The sequence below is a fragment of the Notolepis coatsorum genome (assembly GCF_963971535.1).
Source record: "Notolepis coatsorum genome assembly, chromosome: 4".
Lineage (NCBI taxonomy): Eukaryota > Metazoa > Chordata > Actinopteri > Aulopiformes > Paralepididae > Notolepis > Notolepis coatsorum.
Window position 1 is genome coordinate 2,185,963 of NC_140168.1, and position 24,801 is coordinate 2,210,763.

The window sequence follows — 24,801 nt, forward strand, 5'->3', positions numbered from 1 at the left end:
AGTGTAAACAATATAATTTATTCTGAATATAAAAACTATATAATATATATATATATATATATATATATATATATATATATATATATATATATATATATACACACACAGTGTAAACAAAGGTGCATATGAGGGTCTGTATGCCCTATCGGTTATACGTTACTCTCGATAAATAACTACTTTGAGACGTTTCTTCTTTTTTTTTGACCAGCTACCAGTAATTCTAAGTGGCCTTAAATGTTAACACACACATTCCTCCTCCTCCTCTCCCCCCCTGTCCTCTCCCTCTCCCCCCCCCCTATTGATTGAAATTGATTGAAAACTTTTATTTAACAGATTGCAGAATGGGTACAATACAGTACGGCTCAATACACACAATTGTTAAGGGGATGCAGACCAGAGAAAGACTTTCGTCTTGTTTACATCAGGGTCCCCCATTTTCAATTCATCAATTAATTTCACCCTCAGACCCAGGTGGGCGAGTTCCTGGGGGAGAACATCAAGTTCAACAAGGAGACGATGTACTGCTACGTGGACCAGCTGGACTTCTGCGGCCGGGACTTCGTGTCGGCGCTGCGCTGCTTCCTGGAGGGCTTCCGGCTGCCGGGCGAGGCCCAGAAGATCGACCGGCTCATGGAGAAGTTCGCAGCGCGCTACCTGGAGTGCAACCAGGGGTGAGAGGAGGAGGAGGGGGGGGGGTGTGTGGGTTCACTCTGTCACCGTCTGTAGTGTGGTAGTAAAGGGTTAACCTTCTGTAGTGTGGTAGTGAAAGGGTTAATGTCGCTCCTGAACCGACCCGCACATCAACAATCGTAATGATGGACGTTAACACGGAGAGCACACTGAAGTCACAGTTTATGGTTTAATTAAATTTAATTAAAAGTTGAATGCAGTGGTGGAGGCCAGCTAATTAAAATCAAATCAGACCTGTATAATCTGATTCATGAATTATGAACGAATGTTCAGAAAGTCGGGACAAACATCTGTATTGACTCTGGTGGTAAAACACGAGCCTCGGGGTAAACGTAACAAACACAAGGGCACCTTCCAAATAAGTTATTTATTTAAGTACAGTGTATATAAGGTTGCACAATAGTTTAACGTTGAACATGAACACACACAAACTGGCCCCGAGCTTTCACTAAAAAAAATTAAAAAAAAATAAAAAAAAATGGCGTGTTGTCATAGTGACATGGCGTCCCTGTACCATTTGTTTAACTCATTCAGCGCCGGGGATTAGCCATAGACCACCGTAACACTTCCGGGATTCTGAAATCAGGGAGGAGATTGCGGGGGGTGCATATGAATGAATGTGGACGAGAGCCGTGATGGAAGTGGTTGCCGATACGGCTGTGGGGGTGCTAGAGACATGATCGAATAGACGTTTATGCGCCTCGCTCTCCTGAACACGGCGTGACCCATAACTAATCGATCAGAACTAAATCGGCAGAGAAAAAGCCCATTTTAAAGCACCTATTCCGCTTGGACATGCGCAGAGTGCCCATGGAGTCTGGACGACGCGAGATGACGCTCGAATGAATGTGGACTGTTCCATCAGAGGGGGGAGCTTCGATGGTCATGTAAGTGGCTACAGACCGCTGCACTTAAATATAAACATTAGTCTACCTGGAGACTCAATGAGGTAATTGAAGATGTCGCCATAAGACACGTCTGGCCATTTAGTGGGATCATTTTTTCATTATCCTGTTCGGCTGGCCACCGAAGCTCCCCCCTCTGATAGAACGGTCCACATTCATTCGAGCGTCATCTCGCGTCGTCCAGACTCCATGGGCACTCTGCGCATGTCCAAGCGGAATAGGTGCTTTAAAATGGGCTTTTTCTCTGCCACACGTTAAAATATAGGACTGGGTCACCTTGTTTGTAGAGCTATATAACTATATTCTATATTATAGCTATGGATACAATACTATGGCCCATTTGACATCTATCGTTCAATATGTGAGAAAGAATACATGTTTTCATCCATACGTTCCCGTGTTATACCGTGGTGAATATAAGTATGGTTTTAGAGCGGTCTGGGGTCATTCATGAAATGCTGAGTTATAGCCCTATACGTCGATTCCACTATAGACGTTGCCATGTCTTGCCTGTATACGCTATTATCCCAAAATCAAATCTATATCATAGCTATTATGTTCCATCATGAATGCATGAAAAGGGGGGGGGGGGGGGGGGGGGGGGGTCGTTTCTGATTATTTCATTGTCATAATGGCATTCGCATTGAACACTAAAAACGGCCCGATCGGTATGAAAGCATTGCAGGATCAAGCTAAGATTGACGTCAAATCGTTCTTACCTGTGGTCGGAGGTATTCCAAAAATAATATTCCAATTGTTTGATCGCCATTTGGTATATCCAATGTCTGCATGTTAGCCTTAGCTTAGCACAATGAATGGAAGCGGACATGACCGGTTAGCCTAAGCATTGTCCAACTAACACCTCTCCCGAAGGCTAACCGGTCATGTCAGCTTCCATTCATTGTGCTAAGCTAGGCTAACGTGCAGCCAGATAGCTTTCTACTGAACGCACACAGAGAGGAGACTGGTCTCTATCGTCTTGTCTCTCTCTCTCTCTGGAGAAGCTAATTTCCCAAAATGTTGGCGTTCCTTTAAGTGTCATTGAGCTTTCTGTACGTGTCCCCATCCTCCTCTGACCTCTGACCTGTTCCTCCGCTTCTCCTCCACCAGACAGACTCTGTTTGCCAGCGCGGACACCGCCTACGTCCTGGCCTACTCCATCATCATGCTCACCACGGACCTGCACAGTCCTCAGGTAATAATAATAATGCATCAATTTTGTATAGCGCTTTTCCGAATGCTCAAAGACACTTTACAGAGCTATAAACAATATAGTTATATAATTTATAACTTGCAGGCAAGGGTAAAAAGGTGGGTTTTTAGTGCTTTTTTAAATGATGAGAGGGTGTCTGCATGATGGATATGGTTGGGCAGCCTCTATACTTCCCACAAGTGGGTTGTCCTTCCGCGTTGCTCTGATTGGCCACGCACGTTTCTGGTCATGTGACATGTGCGCCCAATCGTGTGACGGCAAGTTCTTTCCCCGGTTAAGCTTAGGCGCTCTTTCGAAGTTGGTTAAGGTTAGAGTTTGTCTTAGAGCAGGCCGATAGAACGCCAGCCCTGATTCCAAACTCTAACCATAACCAACTGCGAAAGAGTCGCCTAAGCTTAACCAGTGATAAACTAGGCGTTAGGTAGTTTGCAGTCTGTTCGACGCGGAAATGGGCTAAGACACTGCTCGTCATGCGATTGGGCGCACATGTCACATGACCAGAAACGTCAGTGGCCAATCAGATTAGCAAAACGCACGAACCGTAGGTCAGTGGCCAATCAGAGCAACGCGGAAGGACAACCCACTTGTGGGAAGTATAGACGCGGTTGGGCAGGGCATTTCAGAGGGTGGGGGCAGCTACAGCTGTGTTACAGTAGCTGATATCAATATCTGTTTCCCTAACAACGGAATCCTACTGAAAAGGTCTATAGTATCTACTACCGCCCTGTTTCTATCCTTACATCCATCTCGAAAGTCATGGAAAAAATAGTATACGAACAGATCGAAAAGTACCTCGCGGAAAAAAATCTAATCTACGAATTCCAATCTGGCTTCAGAACATCCCACTCCACTGACGCATGCCTTCTCTACTTGAACGACCACATCAAACAAGAGGTGGACGCGGGCAAATACTGCGGCATGGTCATGCTGGACCTACAAAAGGCCTTCGACACTGTCAATCACACCATTCTGATTGACAAGCTAAAAGCAATTGGTTTTGATAGTTTATCAGTGAGCTGGATACAATCCTACCTGGAGGGGAGGGAACAGATGGTGGAAGTAAACGGTACCCTATCCCCCCCCCTCACAGTGAGCTGTGGTGTTCCACAAGGAAGCATACTAGGACCGCTACTATTCCTAATTTATGCAAATGACATGTCGTCAGCTTGTGACTGCAACTTGTTCCTGTTTGCGGACGACTCAGCCCTGCTGGTCTCTGACAAGAACAAGTTACAGGTTGAAAAAGCCCTCAGCTCGGAACTAGGCAAAATCTGCATATGGCTCGCCGACAACAAACTATCATTACACATGGGCAAAACAGAGTCCATTCTCTTCGGTTCAAATAACAAACTCAGCAAGACCGACGGCTTCTCGGTTACAGTGGGTGACAATATTATCACAAGGAAAGATGAAATTACCTACCTGGGTTCCATCCTAGAGGCTAATCTTTCCTGTGACAAAATGGCAGCCAATGTAATAAAAAAAGTCAACCAACGAACGCGATTCTTGTACCGGATCTCCTCTCTGGTAAACAAGAATACCCTGAAGACTCTAGCAGGAGCACTCATTCAAGGGTACTACGACTATGCTTGCACCTCATGGTACCAAAGCACCTCAAAGGCACTAAAAAACAAATTACAAACATCTCAAAACAAGCTAGTCAGACTACTACTTGACCTGACTCCTAGAACCCACCTCACCCCTGCCCACTTTGACAACCTAGGATGGCTTAGAGTAGACGACAGAGTACAGCAACTTGCAATGGGCCTGGTCTACAAGATACACTACGCGACCAAGGTACCCATGTACATGTCAAAATACTTCCCAAAGGTCAGTGAATACCACGATCACAACACCAGAGGGAGCTCCACAAATCATGTAAAACCCAGATTCGGCTCAAACAAGGGACTAAACACGTTTCGCAATTATGCCACATCAATGTGGAACGCCCTGCCTAAAGCTGTAAAGGAATGTGAATCACTACCCACCTTCAAAAACACTCTCAAAAAACACCTACGTGAGACTGCAATTCGAAACTGGCCCCTACAAATGTCCTAACCTAGTTGTACAGTAAATGACCAAGTAAGGCTTTGTCAATATTCCAATGTACAGTGTAAAATGTGTGTGTGTCCCCTACCCAACCCCCCCCCCCACCTCCAATGTACAGCCCTCACCCAACCCCACCCCACCAACCTCCTCCAATGTACAGTTTCTACGCCAAATGTATATACACTCCTTTTCTGGACACTTTTGTATCACAAACAGTACTGTATTTGCAAATCTGATATGTCATAAATGTATAGATGTAGCAGTACTGTCTATCTGTATGTCATGTATGTCATATATGTTATGATGAATTGAAAATGGGGGACCCTGGTGTAAACAAGACGAAAGTCTTTCTCTGGTCTGCATCCCCTTAACAATTGTATGTATTGAGATGTACTGTACTGTACCCATTCTGCAATCTGTTAATAAACTTTTCAATCAATCAATCAATCAATCTGTAGATTAGATTACAGTGGACTCGGATGTATTGTCATGATCATGCAGCACAAGTACAGTACAACGAAAAGAAGTTTGGCATACAACCAGAGTGTAAATGTAGCAGTAAAGTGCGATAGTAATATACAATGTACAGGTGATTAGACTGGGTATAAAATATATAAATGAGAACTACTGAGTAATGGTACTAATCAGATGTATGTACAGAGTTGCAGTATTAAGTATAGTGATACAGGTATAAAGTCACTATGGTAGTAAGTAATACTGGCCAGCAGAGTAACTAGTAAGGCTTTATATAGATATAGTATCTACAGATATGTAAAAAGGATTATATGCAGGTACTGTATGTGGATAAATATATATATATACGGTAAGAATAAATTATATATATATATATATATATACATACACAGCATTATTGTACATGCTATCATACAGAGTTATATGGGTTATGCAGTGTGCAGGTGTATAAGTAGTAGGGGTGGGGGGAAAAATCGATACGTAGTAGTATCGCCATACTTTGCGTGGCGATACTGTATCGATACAGGGACGCCAAGTATCGATATTTAATTATTCATAAACAAAATTTGAAGGAACTTTCATTGTTCATTTCAATACCTGTAATAGTACAGTAGTCCACACACACACACACGTGTGCATTCAGTTAAGTTGGAATATGACTGTAATACAAACAGTTCAGTTTGTCAGGTACATGCATCCGTCTGCTTGAGAAAATACCATGTTCTGCAATAAAGATGATTGAAGTGAGATGAACTTTATTTTATTAGATAAAACATGTTGACAAAGTTTTACTTTGCAGTTGAAAAAAGGTAAATTAAATTTGATCCAAAAAAAAAATATATATATATATTTAGTATTGTATCGTGACGCAAGTATCTCGATACTATCGTATCGTGAGGTCTCTGGCGATTCCCACCCCTAATAAGTAGGTGTATATATTTTTTAATGAATCTCCTTCCCCTCTGGTCTTTCTGCAGGTGAAGAACAAGATGACCAAGGAGCAGTACATCAAGATGAACCGCGGCATCAACGACAGCAAGGATCTGCCGGAGGAGTACCTCTCCTCCATCTACCACGAGATCGCGGGCAAGAAGATCGCCCTGAAGGAGAGCAAGGAGTACTCCATCACGCCCAAGTCCAGCAAGCAGAGTGAGCCCTGTCTGTCTCTCCCCTGCTTCATTCAGATTAATGAATGAATGAATCATCATTACATTTATATAATGTAGCTCTTCTCTAGACGCTCAAAGAAGCGCTCCCCACAATGTAGGGTGGAAATTGCCTCCTTCACCACCGAATGTTAAAGGTCCCATGAGTTGCTATTCCTTGCACTATTTGGGCAACTTTACCCAAATGTACACGGAAATGGTCTAAGACACTGCTCGTCATGCTATTGGGCGCACATGTCACATGACCATAAACGTGCGTGGCCAATCAGAGCGCAAAACGGGAACGCGGAAGGACAAGCCACTTGCTTAAAGCATAGTCCCCTCTCTGTCTCCAGATGTTAATAAATGCGTGCCGCCCTTTCTGCTCCAGATGTTAATAACACCCTCTCCGTCTCCAGATGTTAATAACTGTCTCCAGATGTTAACACCCTCTCCGTCTCCAGATGTTAATAACTGTCTCCAGATGTTAATAACACCCTCTCCGTCTCCAGATGTTAATAACACCCTCTCTGTCTCCAGATGTTAATAACTGCCTCTCTGCCTCCAGATGTTAATAACACCCTCTCTGTCTCCAGATGTTAATAACACCCTCTCCGTCCCCAGATGTTAATAACACCCTCTCCGTCCCCAGATGTTAATAACCCCCTCTCCGTCCCCAGATGTGGCCACTGAGAAGCAGCGCCGCCTGCTCTACAACATGGAGATGGAGCAGATGGCCAAGACGGCCAAGGCCCTGATGGAGGCGGTGAGCCACGCCCAGGCCCCCTTCTTCAGCGCCACGCACCTGGAGCACGTCCGGCCCATGTTCAAGGTACGTTCAGTAACGGGCCGTGGTTCTGTCTCCTCGGCAGACGTGCTGGTGGTGAGCTGGACGTAGTGGCTCCACTAATAAGATTATTAGATTATTTAAATTTGTATTTTTATTACCCAGGGACGGAGCACATCCATCAACATCTTCAGTTTCCACATCAATGTATAAAGGTGGCAGAGTTAGCTAATGAGCTAGTTTCCATCTGTAGTCCTGCCTAACACGCATGTCTTTATCGTGTGGGAGGAAACCCAGAGGAAACCCACGCGAACACGGGGAGAACATGCAAACGCCACACGGAAAGGCCCCCTGCCGGGGGGGGTGAAACACGGGAGACTCGACTCTCTCTGTAGACTAGAGTTGTCGTGGCGTTTGCTCTGAAGAGAGGAGTTATTGGCAGGGCTGTCTCTAGAGCCGGCAGGCCAACGCATCCAATAATGAGACATCTGTAGAAATCCAGATTTCCAGAGTTTAGAGACTAGGGTGATCACACGTCCCCCCCGCTTGTGCTTTTTAGCCCTTTGTCCTGCGTCCTGCAACAGAAGAGTGTCCCCCATTTTACATCGAGTCTTTTAGCTGAGGATTTTAGCCAAAGTGACTTGCAAGTTGTGAACAACAACAAGTCGGCAGGAAGGAAGGGTACACCTCTGACCTCTGGTAGCTGAGGGTCAGAGATATTGTCAAACAGTGTTGAACTTGAGTGCATAGTGGTACAGACATATTAGCGTAGTAGGGCTGTCCCCGACTAAGGATTTGGATAGTAGACTATGATTGGCCAAAATTTGCCGTTAGTCGACTATTAGTCAACAAAAAAAAAGAAAAGTATAATATATATATATTTTTTTTTATCATTCCATTTGGGCTGTGGGGGGTGCTTAATGTCTGAAGGAGTCGACTGAAGGCTTCTTGTCCTCTGTGCAAAAGCATGCAATTGGTCCACTGATGGACACATCTTGATATTTGTCTAGTCTAGTGTGTTCATTAGATGGTGAAATCCTCTTTCAGTGCCTCTGTGCCTGTTTTCTTAGGCAGTTAGCCTCTGGTATGCGCTCCATTAGCGTTAGCCACGCTTCTAGGCCTCTTTGCTTTTGGAAAGAATGATGAGAAAAAATTATAAAAAAATTCTTTAACTTTTTTTTTGTATTCCACTAAGAGGTTGGCAGTCGACTACGGCTCCTTTCGACCGATTAGTCGACTAATAGGGGTCAGCCGGTAGTAACATGGGCAAGGAAGATTACTTAGTAATAGTAGCAAAGTGCATAATAGGTAGACTGTCATCTGGAACATGTATGACCCATGTTTCAGGTAGACTGTCATCTGGAACATGTATGACCCATGTTTCAGGTAGACTGTCATCTGGAACATGTATGACCCATGTTTCAGGTAGACTGTCATCTGGAACATGTATGACCCATGTTTCAGGTAGTGTGTCAGATTCTGGAACATGTATGACCCATGTTTCAGGTAGTGTGTCAGATTCTGGAACATGTATGACCCATGTTTCAGGCAGTGTGTCAGATTCTGGAACATGTATGACCCATTTCTATGAACAGTAATGCTAGGATCACTCTACTTTGCCGGTACGTTTTGGAGAAGCCAGTCTGATCGTCTGTTCTCAGAAAGTGAGTGTGCTGGACTGGAATGTGTGGGACGGCCTGGATATATATATATATATCTGATCGTCTCCGGCCGTAACTCACTACAACTTTCCACATTTAACTGATCGTAGATAATCATTTACAAAACCGTTCCAGTTTCTACGCTGACTAACTTCCTTCCTGTCGACTGACCACAATCTCTAGCTGATCCAGTCACAATACCGTCACGGTGTTTCATTTGGCCAGACAATATGTCACAGCTCATTGACCACGGTCGGTCATTTTAACCCACTTAACCCATAACTGCTCCCGGTAAGCAGGTTGGCACCTTGCGTGGTGAGTGTGTGAGTGAGCGACAGAATTGTAAAGCACTTTGGATAAAAGCTCTCTATAAATGCATCATTTTACCGTTCAAGGTAGAGCGTCACGTCTGGAGAATTAATCAGAATTCACACAACTGATAATTCCTGTCGGTCATATAATTCCTACCAGTCATATTCACACAGTAGCTGGTAATAATGCAGTCAGAAAAGGTGCACGCCTCATGTGTGCCTCATGTGTGCCTCATGTGTGCCTCATGTGTGCCTCATGTGTGCCTCATGTTTACCTCATGTTTACCTCGTGTTTACCTCATGTTTACCTCATGTTTACCTCGTGTTTACCTCGTGTTTACCTCATGTTTACCTCATGTTTACCTCGTGTTTACCTCATGTTTACCTCATGTTTACCTCATGTTTACCTCATGTTTACCTCGTGTTTACCTCGTGTTTACCTCGTGTTTACCTCGTGTTTACCTCATGTTTACCTCATGTTTACCTCGTGTTTACCTCGTGTTTACCTCATGTTTACCTCGTGTTTACCTCATGTTTACCTCATGTTTACCTCATGTTTACCTCGTGTTTACCTCGTGTTTACCTCGTGTTTACCTCGTGTTTACCTCGTGTTTACCTCATGTTTACCTCATGTTTACCTCATGTTTACCTCGTGTTTACCTCGTGTTTACCTCGTGTTTACCTCATGTTTACCTCATGTTTACCTCATGTTTACCTCATGTTTACCTCGTGTTTACTTCATGTGTACCTCTTGTTTACCTCGTGTGTGCCTTGTGTGTACCTCGTGTTAACCCCTTGTTTACCTCTTGTGTGCCTCTGTGTTCCAGCTGGCCTGGACCCCCCTGCTGGCAGCCTTCAGCGTGGGCCTGCAGGACTGTGACGACCCCGAGGTGGCAGCGCTCTGCCTGGAGGGCATCCGCTGTGCCATCAGGATCGCCTGCATCTTCTGCATGCAGGTCTGACACCGTGCCCCCCCCCCCCCCCCCCCCGGATCAAAGGTCATCCATTGTCCAGCAAATGTAAAACATAGAAGTAAAGGTCCGTCCGTTCTGTTTTACATTTGCTGGACAATGGATGACCTTTGATCTTTGCGTTGATATTTGGTCGTCCCGTCTCAAACCGTGTTTAGTTTAGTTACTCTAAAAATATGAACGGCACTTGAAACACTGCACTCTCAAAATATCCATTTGTCAATACTACACAACTACACAACTACACAACCACACAACCACACAACCACACAACTACACAACCACACAACTACACAACTACACAACTACACAACTACACAACTACACAACCACACGACGCTCCAACAATGTTATCTTACAGCACAGGTGGCCAGGTTTCAGATTCCGATTATTTTATTGTCGCAGCTTTTTATTTTATTTTTTGTACAGAAAAACGTCAGATGCTTGTTGTTCCCGGCTCCTCGACCGCAGTAGATTTGTAAATGAGGTATAAAATAAAAACAGTGTTAGTAGCAGCAGCGTGTGCGTCTAACAAGTGTGGTGTGTAAGTCACTTAAGGTGCTTTTGTGTGCGATTAACAGTGATTAATTAGCTAAGGGACTGTAGGACAGGCTCACAGAGGGTCTAATGGACCATTTATTAACCCTTTCACTGCCACACTACAGAAGGTTAACCCTTTACTATCACACTACCGACGGTTACTGCCGTCGGTAGTGTGATAGTAAAGGGTTAACCTTTCTGTAGTGTGGCAGTGACGGGGTCAACCTGCTGTTGTGTGGCAGTGAAAGTGTGTATTGTTGCAGTGAAAGGGTTAACCGGTCGTTTGGTTAGTGTGGCAGTGAAAGGGTTAACCAACAACAGAGCGTCCAGATCAAAGTGCCAGGTGGCTCACGTGGGAAACCGTTTGAGACGTGACCTTTGCCCCAGATCAAACAAACAAACACAGATTTGAGGGCGAATAGAGTTATGAGGTTTAGACGGATGATCAGTTGAATGCTTTCCCGTTGTTTAAACTTTGTAAAACCACACACACATTATGGAGGACGATCTACTGAGTTGATTTATATAAAAAAATCAAATATAAAAACGATATGCTTCATGTTTTGATTTGCGACGACGGTCTTTAATGGGAACGTGGCTGGTTTGAGCTACAGATGTGCGTCGGTGATGATCAGACCGTAAACAAGGCTTTTATTACCTATATTGTCCAACTCTTAATTTCCGATACCGTTATCAACCGATACATGCAGGGCCCCCCCCCCCCCCCCCAAAAAAAAATGAATAATTTCAGGTAATTACATATCTCTTGTCGTGGAATTAACACAACATTATGCACACTTTTGACAATAAATAAAATAAGAATTTGTTCTTACTTGCTTGCCTGGGTAAATAAAGGTTAAATAAATGTAAAAAAAAATTATGTATGTATAAAATTATAAAAAAAATAAAAAAAAATGTTTACAGATCATTTCCGATATTACATTTTAATGCCGCTGATATCGGATGTCCCTAGTGCTATATACAAATAATGCTTATTCTGATGCTCTCCTGTGCCCCCGTGCAGCTGGAGCGCGACGCCTACGTCCAGGCCCTGGCCCGCTTCACGCTGCTCACCGCCAGCTCCAGCATCACGGAGATGAAGCAGAAGAACATCGACACCATCAAGACCCTCATCACGGTGGCCCACACCGACGGGAACTACCTGGGCAACTCCTGGCACGAGGTGAGAGAGAGCAGAGTGGAGGGCAGGCGAGGCCCTGGAGGAGGTGAGGGTATGACCTGTTCTCTCCTCCGCTGCCCACAGTGCCCTCTGGGGCGTCTCCCCAAACCAGATGAAGCCGTCTCGTCCTCGCCAGCAGTTTGGATCAGATTGATGAAGACTTTATTTCAGACTCCAGGTCCATATTACACAAAACAACAAGAATACAATAACAAAAGAAACATAGATTAAAATACATAAAGCCATTGACCGGTAAACTACAATCGTACACATAACAGTACAATGAATACTCATCGGCATGGATGTGGACAGAATACACAAAGTAAGCAAATTAACGAAAAATACTCATAGGCACACAGATGCATGATAAAGTGTCTGGTGCGTTTACGAGTGGCTGGAGTGTGTTTGAGCATTTTGAAGAGGTTCCCAGGGGACTCTGTTGATCAGGTTATCATGGAGGCAGAGAAGGGTGGGTGGGTTCGGGGACATCGTCTCTCGAGGTGTGAGATTCGAGCTATTGTTAGGACAGACAACGGGTCTCTCCTCCACAGTTACCTGCGCAGGTCACCAGTCAAAAATGTTTAGATTTAGATTTTCCACCCGACCCTTACTGTAGTAATTACTGTTTCTATGAACAGCACCGCTAGGCTCACTGTGCTGGAACACAACATGTGGGCTGGAATGTCCTCCTGGATATCCGAACGACATTCTCCGGCCCGTAACTCACTCACTGCGACTTTCCACATTTAAACTTATCGTAGGCGATGATTTACAAAACCATTCCAGATGCTGACTGACTTCCTTCCTGTCAAACTGACAACAATCTCTAGCTGATCTAGTCATAATATTTTCATGCTTTTTTTTCTTTTCTTTGGCCAGACAATAATATGGTGCTCAGCTCATTGGCCGCGGTCGTCATTTAATGATGATCAGCTGTTGTTTCCAGAGCGTAGGTTTGAACTCTGACCTTCACCTGTTGTTTCCAGAGCGTAGGTTTGGTCTCCGACCTTCACCTGTTGTTTCCAGAGCGTAGGTTTGAACTCTGACCTTCACCTGTTGTTTCCAGAGCGTAGGTTTGAACTCTGACCTTCAGCTGTTGTTTCCAGAGAGTAGGTTTGAACTCTGACCTCCAGCTGTTGTTTCCAGAGCGTAGGTTTGGTCTCTGACCTTCACCTGTTGTTTCCAGAGCGTAGGTTTGAACTCTGACCTTCACCTGTTGTTTCCAGAGCGTAGGTTTGAACTCTGACCTTCACCTGTTTCCAGAGCGTAGGTTTGAACTCTGACCTTCACCTGTTGTTTCCAGAGCGTAGGTTTGGTCTCTGACCTTCAGCTGTTGTTTCCAGAGCGTAGGTTTGAACTCTGACCTTCACCTGTTTCCAGAGCGTAGGTTTGAACTCTGACCTCCAGCTGTTGTTTCCAGAGCGTAGGTTTGGTCTCCGACCTTCACCTGTTGTTTCCAGAGAGTAGGTTTGAACTCTGACCTTCAGCTGTTGTTTCCAGAGAGTAGGTTTGAACTCTGACCTCCAGCTGTTGTTTCCAGAGCGTAGGTTTGGTCTCCGACCTTCACCTGTTGTTTCCAGAGAGTAGGTTTGAACTCTGACCTTCAGCTGTTGTTTCCAGAGCGTAGGTTTGGTCTCCGACCTTCAGCTGTTGTTTCCAGAGCGTAGGTTTGGTCTCCGACCTTCACCTGTTGTTTCCAGAGAGTAGGTTTGAACTCTGACCTTCACCTGTTGTTTCCAGAGCGTAGGTTTGGTCTCCGACCTTCAGCTGTTGTTTCCAGAGCGTAGGTTTGGTCTCCGACCTTCAGCTGTTGTTTCCAGAGAGTAGGTTTGGTCTCCGACCTTCAGCTGTTGTTTCCAGAGCGTAGGTTTGGTCTCCGACCTTCAGCTGTTGTTTCCAGAGCGTAGGTTTGGTGTCTGACCTTCACCTGTTGGTCTCTGACCAAACCTACGCTCTGGAAACAACAGCTGAAGGTCGGAGACCAAACCTACGCTCTGGAAACAACAGCTGAAGGTCGGAGACCAAACCTACGCTCTGGAAACAACAGCTGAAGGTCCGAGAACCTACGCTCTGGAAACAACAGGTGATCATCATTAAATGACGACCGCGGTCAATGAGCTGAGCACCATATTGTCTGGCCAAAGAAAAGAAAAGCATGAAAATATTATGACTAGATCAGCTCGAGATTGTTGTCAGTTTGACAGGAAGGAAGTTAGTCAGCATCTGGAATGGTTTTGTAAATCATCGACTACGATACGTTTAAATGTGGAAAGTCGCAGTGAGTGAGTTACGGGCCGGAGAATGTCGTTCAGATATCCAGGAGGACATAACAAGCTGTAAGCAATGTATGTAAACAAAGAAACGAGAGGAATTCATATGCAATTATATAGGATATAGTGTGTTTTGTCTGAAGTGCCATGCTTTCTCCACGAAATTCTGCAAAACTGAAGATGTCCTCCACACAAAAAACAACTCGACATACAACTCTCAGACGGCCAAAACAAATCCGGATTTACAAAAATGAATTTTCTCAAATAAAGCCCTCAAATCGGTGTACAAGGGGCAAAAAAGATAAAAAAAATACTACGAATAGAATCCTTCATATTTTACCTCTGCGCTCCGCAATCTATTAGATATTTAACCCGTTAACGGTGGCCGTGTAGGAGCGCAGCACGGGGCGCTGCTGACCGCGTGTCTCTGGGTCTCTCTCTGTGTCTGTAGATCCTGAGGTGTCTCTGTGTCTGTAGATCCTGAGGTGTCTCTGTGTCTGTAGATCCTGAGGTGTCTCTGTGTCTGTAGATCCTGAGGTGTCTCTGTGTCTGTAGATCCTGAGGTGTCTCTGGGTCTCTGTGTCTGTAGATCCTGAGGTGTGTCTGTGTCTGTAGATCCTGAGGTGTCTCTGTGTCTGTAGATCCTGAGGTGTCTCTCTGTGTCTGTAGATCCTGAGGTGTCTCTGGGTCTCTGTGTCTGTAGATCCTGAGGTGTCTCTCTGTGTCTGTAGATCCTGAGGTGCATCAGCCAGTTGGAACTGGCCCAGCTGATCGGCACGGGGGTGAAGACGCGCTACATCTCGGGGGTGGTCCGGGACCGGGAGGCCGGCATCAAGGGCTTCCCCGCGGGCACAGAGGAGTTCATGCCCCTGGGACTGGGTATGTCACACACACACAACCACACACACAACCACACACACATCCATCCACACACAGACACACACGCACGCACAACCACACACACATCCACATCCACACACAGAGACACACACACACATCCACACACAGAGACACACACACACAACCACACACACATCCACACACACACACATCCACACACACACACATCCACACACACACACATCCACACACACACACATCCACACACACACACATCCACACACACACACATCCACACACACACACATCCACACACACACACATCCACACACACACACATCCACACACACATCCACACACACATCCACACACACAACCACACACACACAACCACACATCCACACACACAGACACACACACATCCACACACACACACAGACACACATCCACACACACATTGATTCAAGATTCAACAGGTTTATTTGTCACATACATACCAGGGCATACAGTGAAATGGCCATGCCCGCTTTGATTGTGCAAGAATACAATAGTAAATAAAATAAGTAAAGATAATAAAATAGACATGTTTTTTTTTTTAATCCACTTTTTCTCATTTTTCTATTTTTTTCCCATCCCAATTTCGCATTGCCAATTCTCCCCTCCCCTGTCTTGAACGTTGCTCGACTATGCCTTCCACTGGTCGGCTGTAGTGAGGATAGAAGCCTTGCATCACGTGTCCCCTCCGGTACACGAGGAGGCAGCCTGTCGCATCTTTTCACCAGACAGCGCAGACTCTCAGTGGCGAGGAGTAACGCGTGGGAGAGGCTCACGCTGCCCCCGATACTTCCTGTCTCTGCTGTACAGGCGAAACCCAACCGACCTGTAGGAGTTGCTGTCCACAACGACCAACGTCCACGAGGACAGTTGGTCTTCACAACACATAGTCCTTGGGATGAGATGCCATGTGTGCAAAGACATTTGAGAATCTATTAATTGGGGGGAGGGGGGGGGGTGTTATGAGTTATAAGGCTTAAGACATTGCACATGTGAGATGTTGCACGCACACACGGTATACAATTATTCAAGTAGAGACACGCACACACGCATGCACACACACACAAATTGCTATTATACTGTACCTTGTTCAATTAACATGCGAGTGTAGCATGTGTGTGGCTTGAAGTATGTGTGTATCTCTCTTTGTGTGTGTGTCTATGTATGTATATATATATGTGTGTGTGCGTTGTGTGCTCCAAAGTGTAAAGAATCAGAAAGGTATTTATTGCCAAGTCGTTTTCACATACAAGGAATTTTATTCTGTAGTTTTTTGGTGCGACATTGACGGACGGACAATTACAGCAGAATAAAGTAAAAGGGTGGAATAAAATAAAATGCAATATGCTGTACACTTGCATGCCTTTGTGTATTATTATTAATAGTTTCTGCCTGGTATGACAGGCACCCTGGTGGGCGGGCAGGACCGGAGACAGATGGCTCACCTCCAGGAGTCTGTGGGAGAGACCAGCTCTCAGAGCGTGGTGGTGGCTGTAGACAGGTGAGGCGTTCACTCCAACAGCACTGATGTGTTACTGAAAGAATTTACATCTGTCCTCCATCATATTAACTAGTGATGCACCAGCAACACACCAGATAGGTGCTTTAAATGTACCAAGGATCGGGGAACTTTTATACATTGTATTTGGGAATGTGACAAAATCAAGAAGTTCTGGGGGGAGGTGGTGAATAAAATCAAAGATATCCGGTCAGTGAATATCCCACTAGACTCCAAAATGATATTGTTACATTTATATCCAATAAATCTGAACCTGAGAACCAAACAATTTAAATTGATTGATTTTGCTATACTACAGGCAAAAAGAACAATAGCTTTCAATTGGAAGAAAATAGACGCACCCACAATCGGTGCTCGGATTAAAAACATGGCACAATGCATGTCTATGGAGAGAATAACATATATCCTCAGGAACAATATAGAGATTTACGAGGATATATGGAAACCATTTAATGACTATCTGAGAAGGGAAGATATAGGAGGGCTGCTATAGGATGAGTCCCCCCGCTCTCTCCCGCGGTCAGCCGTGACCCGGACCCTGGGAGAGACCGGAGACACGTCAGTGAAGGTGTTGTAAAGATGTCATTTATTTTTATTTTTTTATTTATTTTTATGTACATTTTCTTTTCTTCTTTTCAATTATTTATATTTGTGTACGAGCTATTCTAATGGAGGTACCAATGAATGTACGTACTATTTCTGTATGAGAACAGTAAAAACAAAATCAAAGATGCTAAGAGAGAAAAGGGGGTATGTGGGTATACTCTTGTGGAGAAAAAGAATTAAGAATAACTGACGACAATGAAAACCTGAAATGTGTACTGTAAAACCCAATAAAAAATATTGTACTAAACTAGTGATGCACCGATGTGAAAATTGTGGCCGATACCGATAACCGATATTAATATTGCTGTTCTGGCCGATACCGATATTTACCGATGTCGATATCTCTGTATAGAAAACACTTTTTTATGATTATAAAATAAAGAACTATTTTCAAAAACGCTTTTTTTTTCTTTCACTTTTGTAACTTATTTTCAGAAATTACTGATATTTTTAAACAATTTAAGACCAAAACATGTTAAAAAATATATATATACGGCCCTATCTTGACATCGGAACGATACCGATGTGTAAAAAAATAACCATCGGCCGATATTATATCGGCGGCCGAAATATCGTGCAGCACTAATATTAATCCATTTGACCGGTCTGACGCCTCTTTATTTGATACACCTTTATTGTCATCTACTCCCTGTAACCAGAGCTGCTCACCATATCTCTATAACACCAGAGCTGCTCACCATATCTCTGTAACACCAGAGCTGCTCACCATATCTCTATAACACCAGAGCTGCTCATATATCTCTATAACACCAGAGCTGCTCACCGTATCTCTATAACACCAGAGCTGCTCACCATATCTCTAACACCAGAGCTGCTCACCATATCTCTATAACACCAGAGCTGCTCACCATATCTCTATAACACCAGAGCTGCTCACCATATCTCTATAACACCAGAGCTGCTCACCATATCTCTATAACACCAGAGCTGCTCACCATATCTCTATAACACCAGAGCTGCTCACCGTATCTCTATAACACCAGAGCTGCTCACCATATCTCTGTAACACCAGAGCTGCTCACCATATCTCTATAACACCAGAGCTGCTCACCATATCTCTATAACACCAGAGCTGCTCACCATATCTCTATAACACCAGAGCTGCTCACCATATCTCTATAACACCAGAGCTGCTCACCATATCTCTATAACACCAGAGCTGCTCACCATATCTCTATAACACCAGAGCTGCTCACCATATCTCTATAACACCAGAGCTGCTCACCATATCTCTATAACACCAGAGCTGCTCACCATATCTCTATAACACCAGAGCTGCTCACCATATCTCTATAACACCAGAGCTGCTCACCATATCTCTATAACACCAGAGCTGCTCACCATATCTCTATAACACCAGAGCTGCTCACCATATCTCTATAACACCAGAGCTGCTCACCATATCTCTATAACACCAGAGCTGCTCACCATATCTCTATAACACCAGAGCTGCTCACCATATCTCTATAACACCAGAGCTGCTCACCATATCTCTATAACACCAGAGCTGCTCACCATATCTCTATAACACCAGAGCTGCTCACCATATCTCTATAACACCAGAGCTGCTCACCATATCTCTATAACACCAGAGCTGCTCACCATATCTCTATAACACCAGAGCTGCTCACCATATCTCTATAACACCAGAGCTGCTCACCATATCTCTATAACACCAGAGCTGCTCACCATATCTCTATAACACCAGAGCTGCTCACCATATCTCTAGAACACCAGAGCTGCTCACCATATCTCTGTAACACCAGAGCTGCTCACCATATCTCTATAACACCAGAGCTGCTCACCATATCTCTGTAACACCAGAGCTGCTCACCATATCTCTATAACACCAGAGCTGCTCACCATATCTCTATAACACCAGAGCTGCTCACCATATCTCTATAACACCAGAGCTGCTCACCATATCTCTATAACACCAGAGCTGCTCACCATATCTCTATAACACCAGAGCTGCTCACCATATCTCTATAACACCAGAGCTGCTCACCATATCTCTATAACACCAGAGCTGCTCACCATATCTCTATAACACCAGAGCTGCTCACCATATCTCTATAACACCAGAGCTGCTCACCATATCTCTATAACACCAGAGCTGCTCACCATATCTCTATAACACCAGAGCTGCTCACCATATCTCTGTAACACCAGAGCTGCTCACCATATCTCTATAACACCAGAGCTGCTCACCATATCTCTATAACACCAGAGCTGCTCACCATATCTCTAACACCAGAGCTGCTCACCATATCTCTATAACACCAGAGCTGCTCACCATATCTCTATAACACCAGAGCTGCTCACCATATCTCTATAACACCAGAGCTGCTCACCATATCTCTATAACACCAGAGCTGCTCACCATATCTCTGTAACACCAGAGCTGCTCACCATATCTCTATAACACCAGAGCTGCTCACCATATCTCTATAACACCAGAGCTGCTCACCATATCTCTATAACACCAGAGCTGCTCACCATATCTCTATAACACCAGAGCTGCTCACCATATCTCTATAACACCAGAGCTGCTCACCATATCTCTATAACACCAGAGCTGCTCACCATATCTCTATAACACCAGAGCTGCTCACCATATCTCTATAACACCAGAGCTGCTCACCATATCTCTATAACACCAGAGCTGCTCACCATATCTCTATAACACCAGAGCTGCTCACCATATCTCTAACACCAGAGCTGCTCACCATATCTCTATAACACCAGAGCTGCTCACCATATCTCTATAACACCAGAGCTGCTCACCATATCTCTATAACACCAGAGCTGCTCACCATATCTCTATAACACCAGAGCTGCTCACCATATCTCTATAACACCAGAGCTGCTCACCATATCTCTATAACACCAGAGCTGCTCACCATATCTCTATAACACCAGAGCTGCTCACCATATCTCTATAACACCAGAGCTGCTCACCATATCTCTGTAACACCAGAGCTGCTCACCATATCTCTATAACACCAGAGCTGCTCACCATATCTCTATAACACCAGAGCTGCTCACCATATCTCTATAACACCAGAGCTGCTCACCATATCTCTATAACACCAGAGCTGCTCACCATATCTCTATAACACCAGAGCTGCTCACCATATCTCTATAACACCAGAGCTGCTCACCATATCTCTATAACACCAGAGCTGCTCACCATATCTCTATAACACCAGAGCTGCTCACCATATCTCTATAACACCAGAGCTGCTCACCATATCTCTATAACACCAGAGCTGCTCACCATATCTCTATAACACCAGAGCTGCTCACCATATCTCTATAACACCAGAGCTGCTCACCATATCTCTATAACACCAGAGCTGCTCACCATATCTCTATAACACCAGAGCTGCTCACCGTATCTCTATAACACCAGAGCTGCTCACCATATCTCTGTAACACCAGAGCTGCTCACCATATCTCTATAACACCAGAGCTGCTCACCATATCTCTAACACCAGAGCTGCTCACCATATCTCTAACACCAGAGCTGCTCACCATATCTCTATAACACCAGAGCTGCTCACCATATCTCTATAACACCAGAGCTGCTCACCATATCTCTGTAACACCAGAGCTGCTCACCATATCTCTGTAACACCAGAGCTGCTCACCATATCTCTATAACACCAGAGCTGCTCACCATATCTCTATAAACACCAGAGCTGCTCACCATATCTCTATAACACCAGAGCTGCTCACCATATCTCTATAACACCAGAGCTGCTTACCATATCTCTATAACACCAGAGCTGCTCACCATATCTCTGTAACACCAGAGCTGCTTACCATATCTCTATAACACCAGAGCTGCTCACCATATCTCTATAACACCAGAGCTGCTCACCATATCTCTATAACACCAGAGCTGCTCACCGTATCTCTATAACACCAGAGCTGCTCACCGTATCTCTATAACACCAGAGCTGCTCACCATATCTCTATAACACCAGAGCTGCTCACCATATCTCTAGAACACTAGAGCTGCTCACCATATCTCTATAACACCAGAGCTGCTCACCATATCTCTGTAACACCAGAGCTGCTCACCATATCTCTGTAACACCAGAGCTGCTCACCATATCTCTATAACACTAGAGCTGCTCACCATATCTCTATAACACCAGAGCTGCTCACCATATCTCTAGAACACTAGAGCTGCTCACCATATCTCTATAACACCAGAGCTGCTCACCATATCTCTGTAACACCAGAGCTGCTCACCATATCTCTATAACACCAGAGCTGCTCACCATATCTCTATAACACCAGAGCTGCTCACCATATCTCTAACACCAGAGCTGCTCACCATATCTCTATAACACCAGAGCTGCTCACCATATCTCTATAACACCAGAGCTGCTCACCATATCTCTATAACACCAGAGCTGCTCACCGTATCTCTATAACACCAGAGCTGCTCACCATATCTCTGTAACACCAGAGCTGCTCACCATATCTCTATAACACCAGAGCTGCTCACCATATCTCTATAACACCAGAGCTGCTCACCATATCTCTAACACCAGAGCTGCTCACCATATCTCTATAACACCAGAGCTGCTCACCATATCTCTATAACACCAGAGCTGCTCACCATATCTCTATAACACCAGAGCTGCTCACCATATCTCTATAACACCAGAGCTGCTCACCATATCTCTATAACACCAGAGCTGCTCACCATATCTCTATAACACCAGAGCTGCTCACCATATCTCTAGAACACCAGAGCTGCTCACCATATCTCTATAACACCAGAGCTGCTCACCATATCTCTATAACACCAGAGCTGCTCACCATATCTCTAGAACACCAGAGCTGCTCACCATATCTCTATAACACCAGAGCTGCTCACCATATCTCTATAACACCAGAGCTGCTCACCATATCTCTATAACACCAGAGCTGCTCACCGTATCTCTATAACACCAGAGCTGCTCACCATATCTCTATAACACCAGAGCTGCTCACCGTATCTCTATAACACCAGAGCTGCTCACCATATCTCTATAACACCAGAGCTGCTCACCATATCTCTATAACACCAGAGCTGCTCACCATATCTCGCTAGATGTTCCCAACACTTCCTTTGGTCAATCCTCCTTCCAGTTTGCTGCTCCCAGCAGCTGGAACGAGATGCAGATAGACAGAAGATAGACAAATCGATCCCCCCTCGGCCCTCACTGCTTTTAAAGACCCTCATCTCAGAGGTGTTTACACGCCTGCAACCGTCACCCAGCCTTCTCACTGTCACGTGTTGATGTCTGTTTTAATGACCTCTGTGATGTACTGTATGTATCATCCGTCTCTTTTAAAAAAGAATGTACCGTAAATGTTTTGTCCTCTTTCCCTGTTACCCTTCGAGAGGCTCTTTTATCCTCTCACCAGGCCTTCATTGTGAATAAGAATTTGTTCTTGGTTAAATAAAATAAATAAATAAATAAAACAAAAACAAGTATAACCTTTTTTATTATTATTCTTTTTGTAGGATCTTCACTGGTTCCACACGGCTAGATGGAAATGCAGTGGGTGAGTGTGATATTATTATTCTTTATTGGGACGGACACTGGCGTATAGGCAACAGTCATCTCAAGGCATACGTGATAAAAGAACTTAAACATCTATTTGGATTTCATGGGGCTTTTAACTGTTGAATATACTAGGATATAAATATAATATAGGGGGCGACAGTGGCTGGGGAGGTAGAGCAGTCGTCTGGTAATCCGGAGGTTCCCGGTTCGATTCCCACTCCTCCTCCCGGGCAGCGTGTCGAAGTGTCCTTGAGCAAGACACTTAACCCCTAACTGCTCCCGATGAGCAGGTCGGCACCTCGCATGGTCGCCTCCGCCGTCGGTGTGTGAATGTGTGAGTGAACGGGTGAAATGTGAGGAACAAAATTGTAAATATAAATGCTTTATTTACCATTTATTTATAATAGGAATAGATGTAACTTCTGTTGTCAGGATTTCCCCTTAAGTGTGTATCTTTACCAGTGTTGTAGGACTCGAGTTCTGGACTGATGTTCAGGACTCGTGACTCGACTTGGACTCGAGCCCTGACTGTATTCGCACTCGGAAGGTGCAGACGAGGACTCCGACTTGTTAATTGATGAATACAGTTTCTTTTTTTGTAATAGGCCCTAATCATTTACCATAAGATATAGATGGCTATATAGTGCATTTGTTTGGCTATAGTGTCACAAAGTAAATAAACTCCCTTTTTGAAATGGTGACCGCTGTGTCATTTATGTTTAACGTAGACCTTTTTTTTTATATATTTGATATTTTTATTACCGTTTTTTTTAGACATTACAGTAGACACTACGGACGTGACATACATACACATAAACAAAACAGAAGAAGGGAAAAAAACTGAACAAAACACCAAAGACTATATAGAAAAAAAGAAAAAATAATAATAATAGAATAAAAAAATTACAAAATAAAGAAAAGATCAAATTAAAAGTTCTCAGAGCACTTCATGTTACAGAGTCGTTCCTATACAGTGTCCTTGTCAATCGTTCCACATAAGAGATAAAGGGTTGCCACACCACACCAAACTTGATCCCTGCAAAGTATATTTTATCTTTTTTTTTTTCTACTTTTTCTTCCATCCCAATTTCGTATCGTCTAATTCTACCCTCCCCTGTCTCGAACGCTGTTAGACCATGCCTCCCACTGGCCGGCTGCAATGTGGACGAAGCCTTGCATCACATGTCCCCTCCGGTACTCGAGGAAGCAGCCGTCGCATCTTTTCACCTGCACAGCACGATCTCTCAGCGGCGGGTGTCTGCGTGGGAGGGACACGCCGCCCCCGTCGCTTCCTGATTCTGCTGCGCAGGCGCACCAACCGACCTGTAGGAGTCGCTGTCCACAACGTCCGATCCCCACCCACCAGCTTCCCACCCCCTAACACTGCCAATTGCGTTAGTATGAACGACCAGCCAAGCTGGTAGCAACGCAGAGAGCTGGGCTCGAACCCAGCATCTCCTGCATTAGTGGCGAGCGCCTTGCCCACTGCGCCACTTAGCCGCCTTATATTTAATCTTTTCAACTTTTAGATGATACATTTACATCACTAATCCACCTGCCAAATGAGGGAGGATGTTCGTTTTTCCAGTTCAGAAGAATGAGACGTCTTGCTAGAAGGGAGGAATAAGCGATACAGTTCAGTTGTGCTTCTGGTCGATGTAAATCCTCGGAAAGAACACCAAAAAAAAACCAGGAAATGACCTGGTTCCAGTACCCGACCTGCCAGGTCTGAGTAGAGCTTAGATATGGACGACCAGAAGTCTGCTAGGCCCTAGGACACAACCAACATGTGTGGTGCAGACCGGCCGGGGCTTGTTTGCATCTGTTACAACAAGTAGGACTAACCTCAGGGGACATTTTTGACAGTTTGAGTTTGGATATATAGACCTTTTTATCTATTGGTACGTCAGCTCGTTGACTGCCAGAGTGGAGTGGACTCAACCTCGATGACTCAGACTCGGGTAACGGGGACTCGACTCTGGCTCTTCTTTG

General features: G+C 44.6%; 1 protein-coding gene across 1 annotated transcript in view; it reads left to right on the top strand.

The window, feature by feature from the left end:
- Nucleotides 1-24,801, top strand: part of arfgef2 (ADP-ribosylation factor guanine nucleotide-exchange factor 2 (brefeldin A-inhibited)) — a gene marked incomplete at its 3' end in the record, with an annotated part of 107,377 nt that overhangs the window by 42,486 nt on the left and 40,090 nt on the right. Inside the window, exons 16-24 of the mRNA XM_084313308.1 lie at nt 466-671; nt 2,706-2,790; nt 6,309-6,480; nt 7,157-7,308; nt 10,063-10,191; nt 11,771-11,929; nt 14,928-15,075; nt 16,495-16,591; nt 22,767-22,807. Coding sequence (XP_084169434.1) covers nt 466-671; nt 2,706-2,790; nt 6,309-6,480; nt 7,157-7,308; nt 10,063-10,191; nt 11,771-11,929; nt 14,928-15,075; nt 16,495-16,591; nt 22,767-22,807 — 1,189 coding nt within the window. The remainder of the gene's footprint in view (nt 1-465; nt 672-2,705; nt 2,791-6,308; nt 6,481-7,156; nt 7,309-10,062; nt 10,192-11,770; nt 11,930-14,927; nt 15,076-16,494; nt 16,592-22,766; nt 22,808-24,801) is intronic.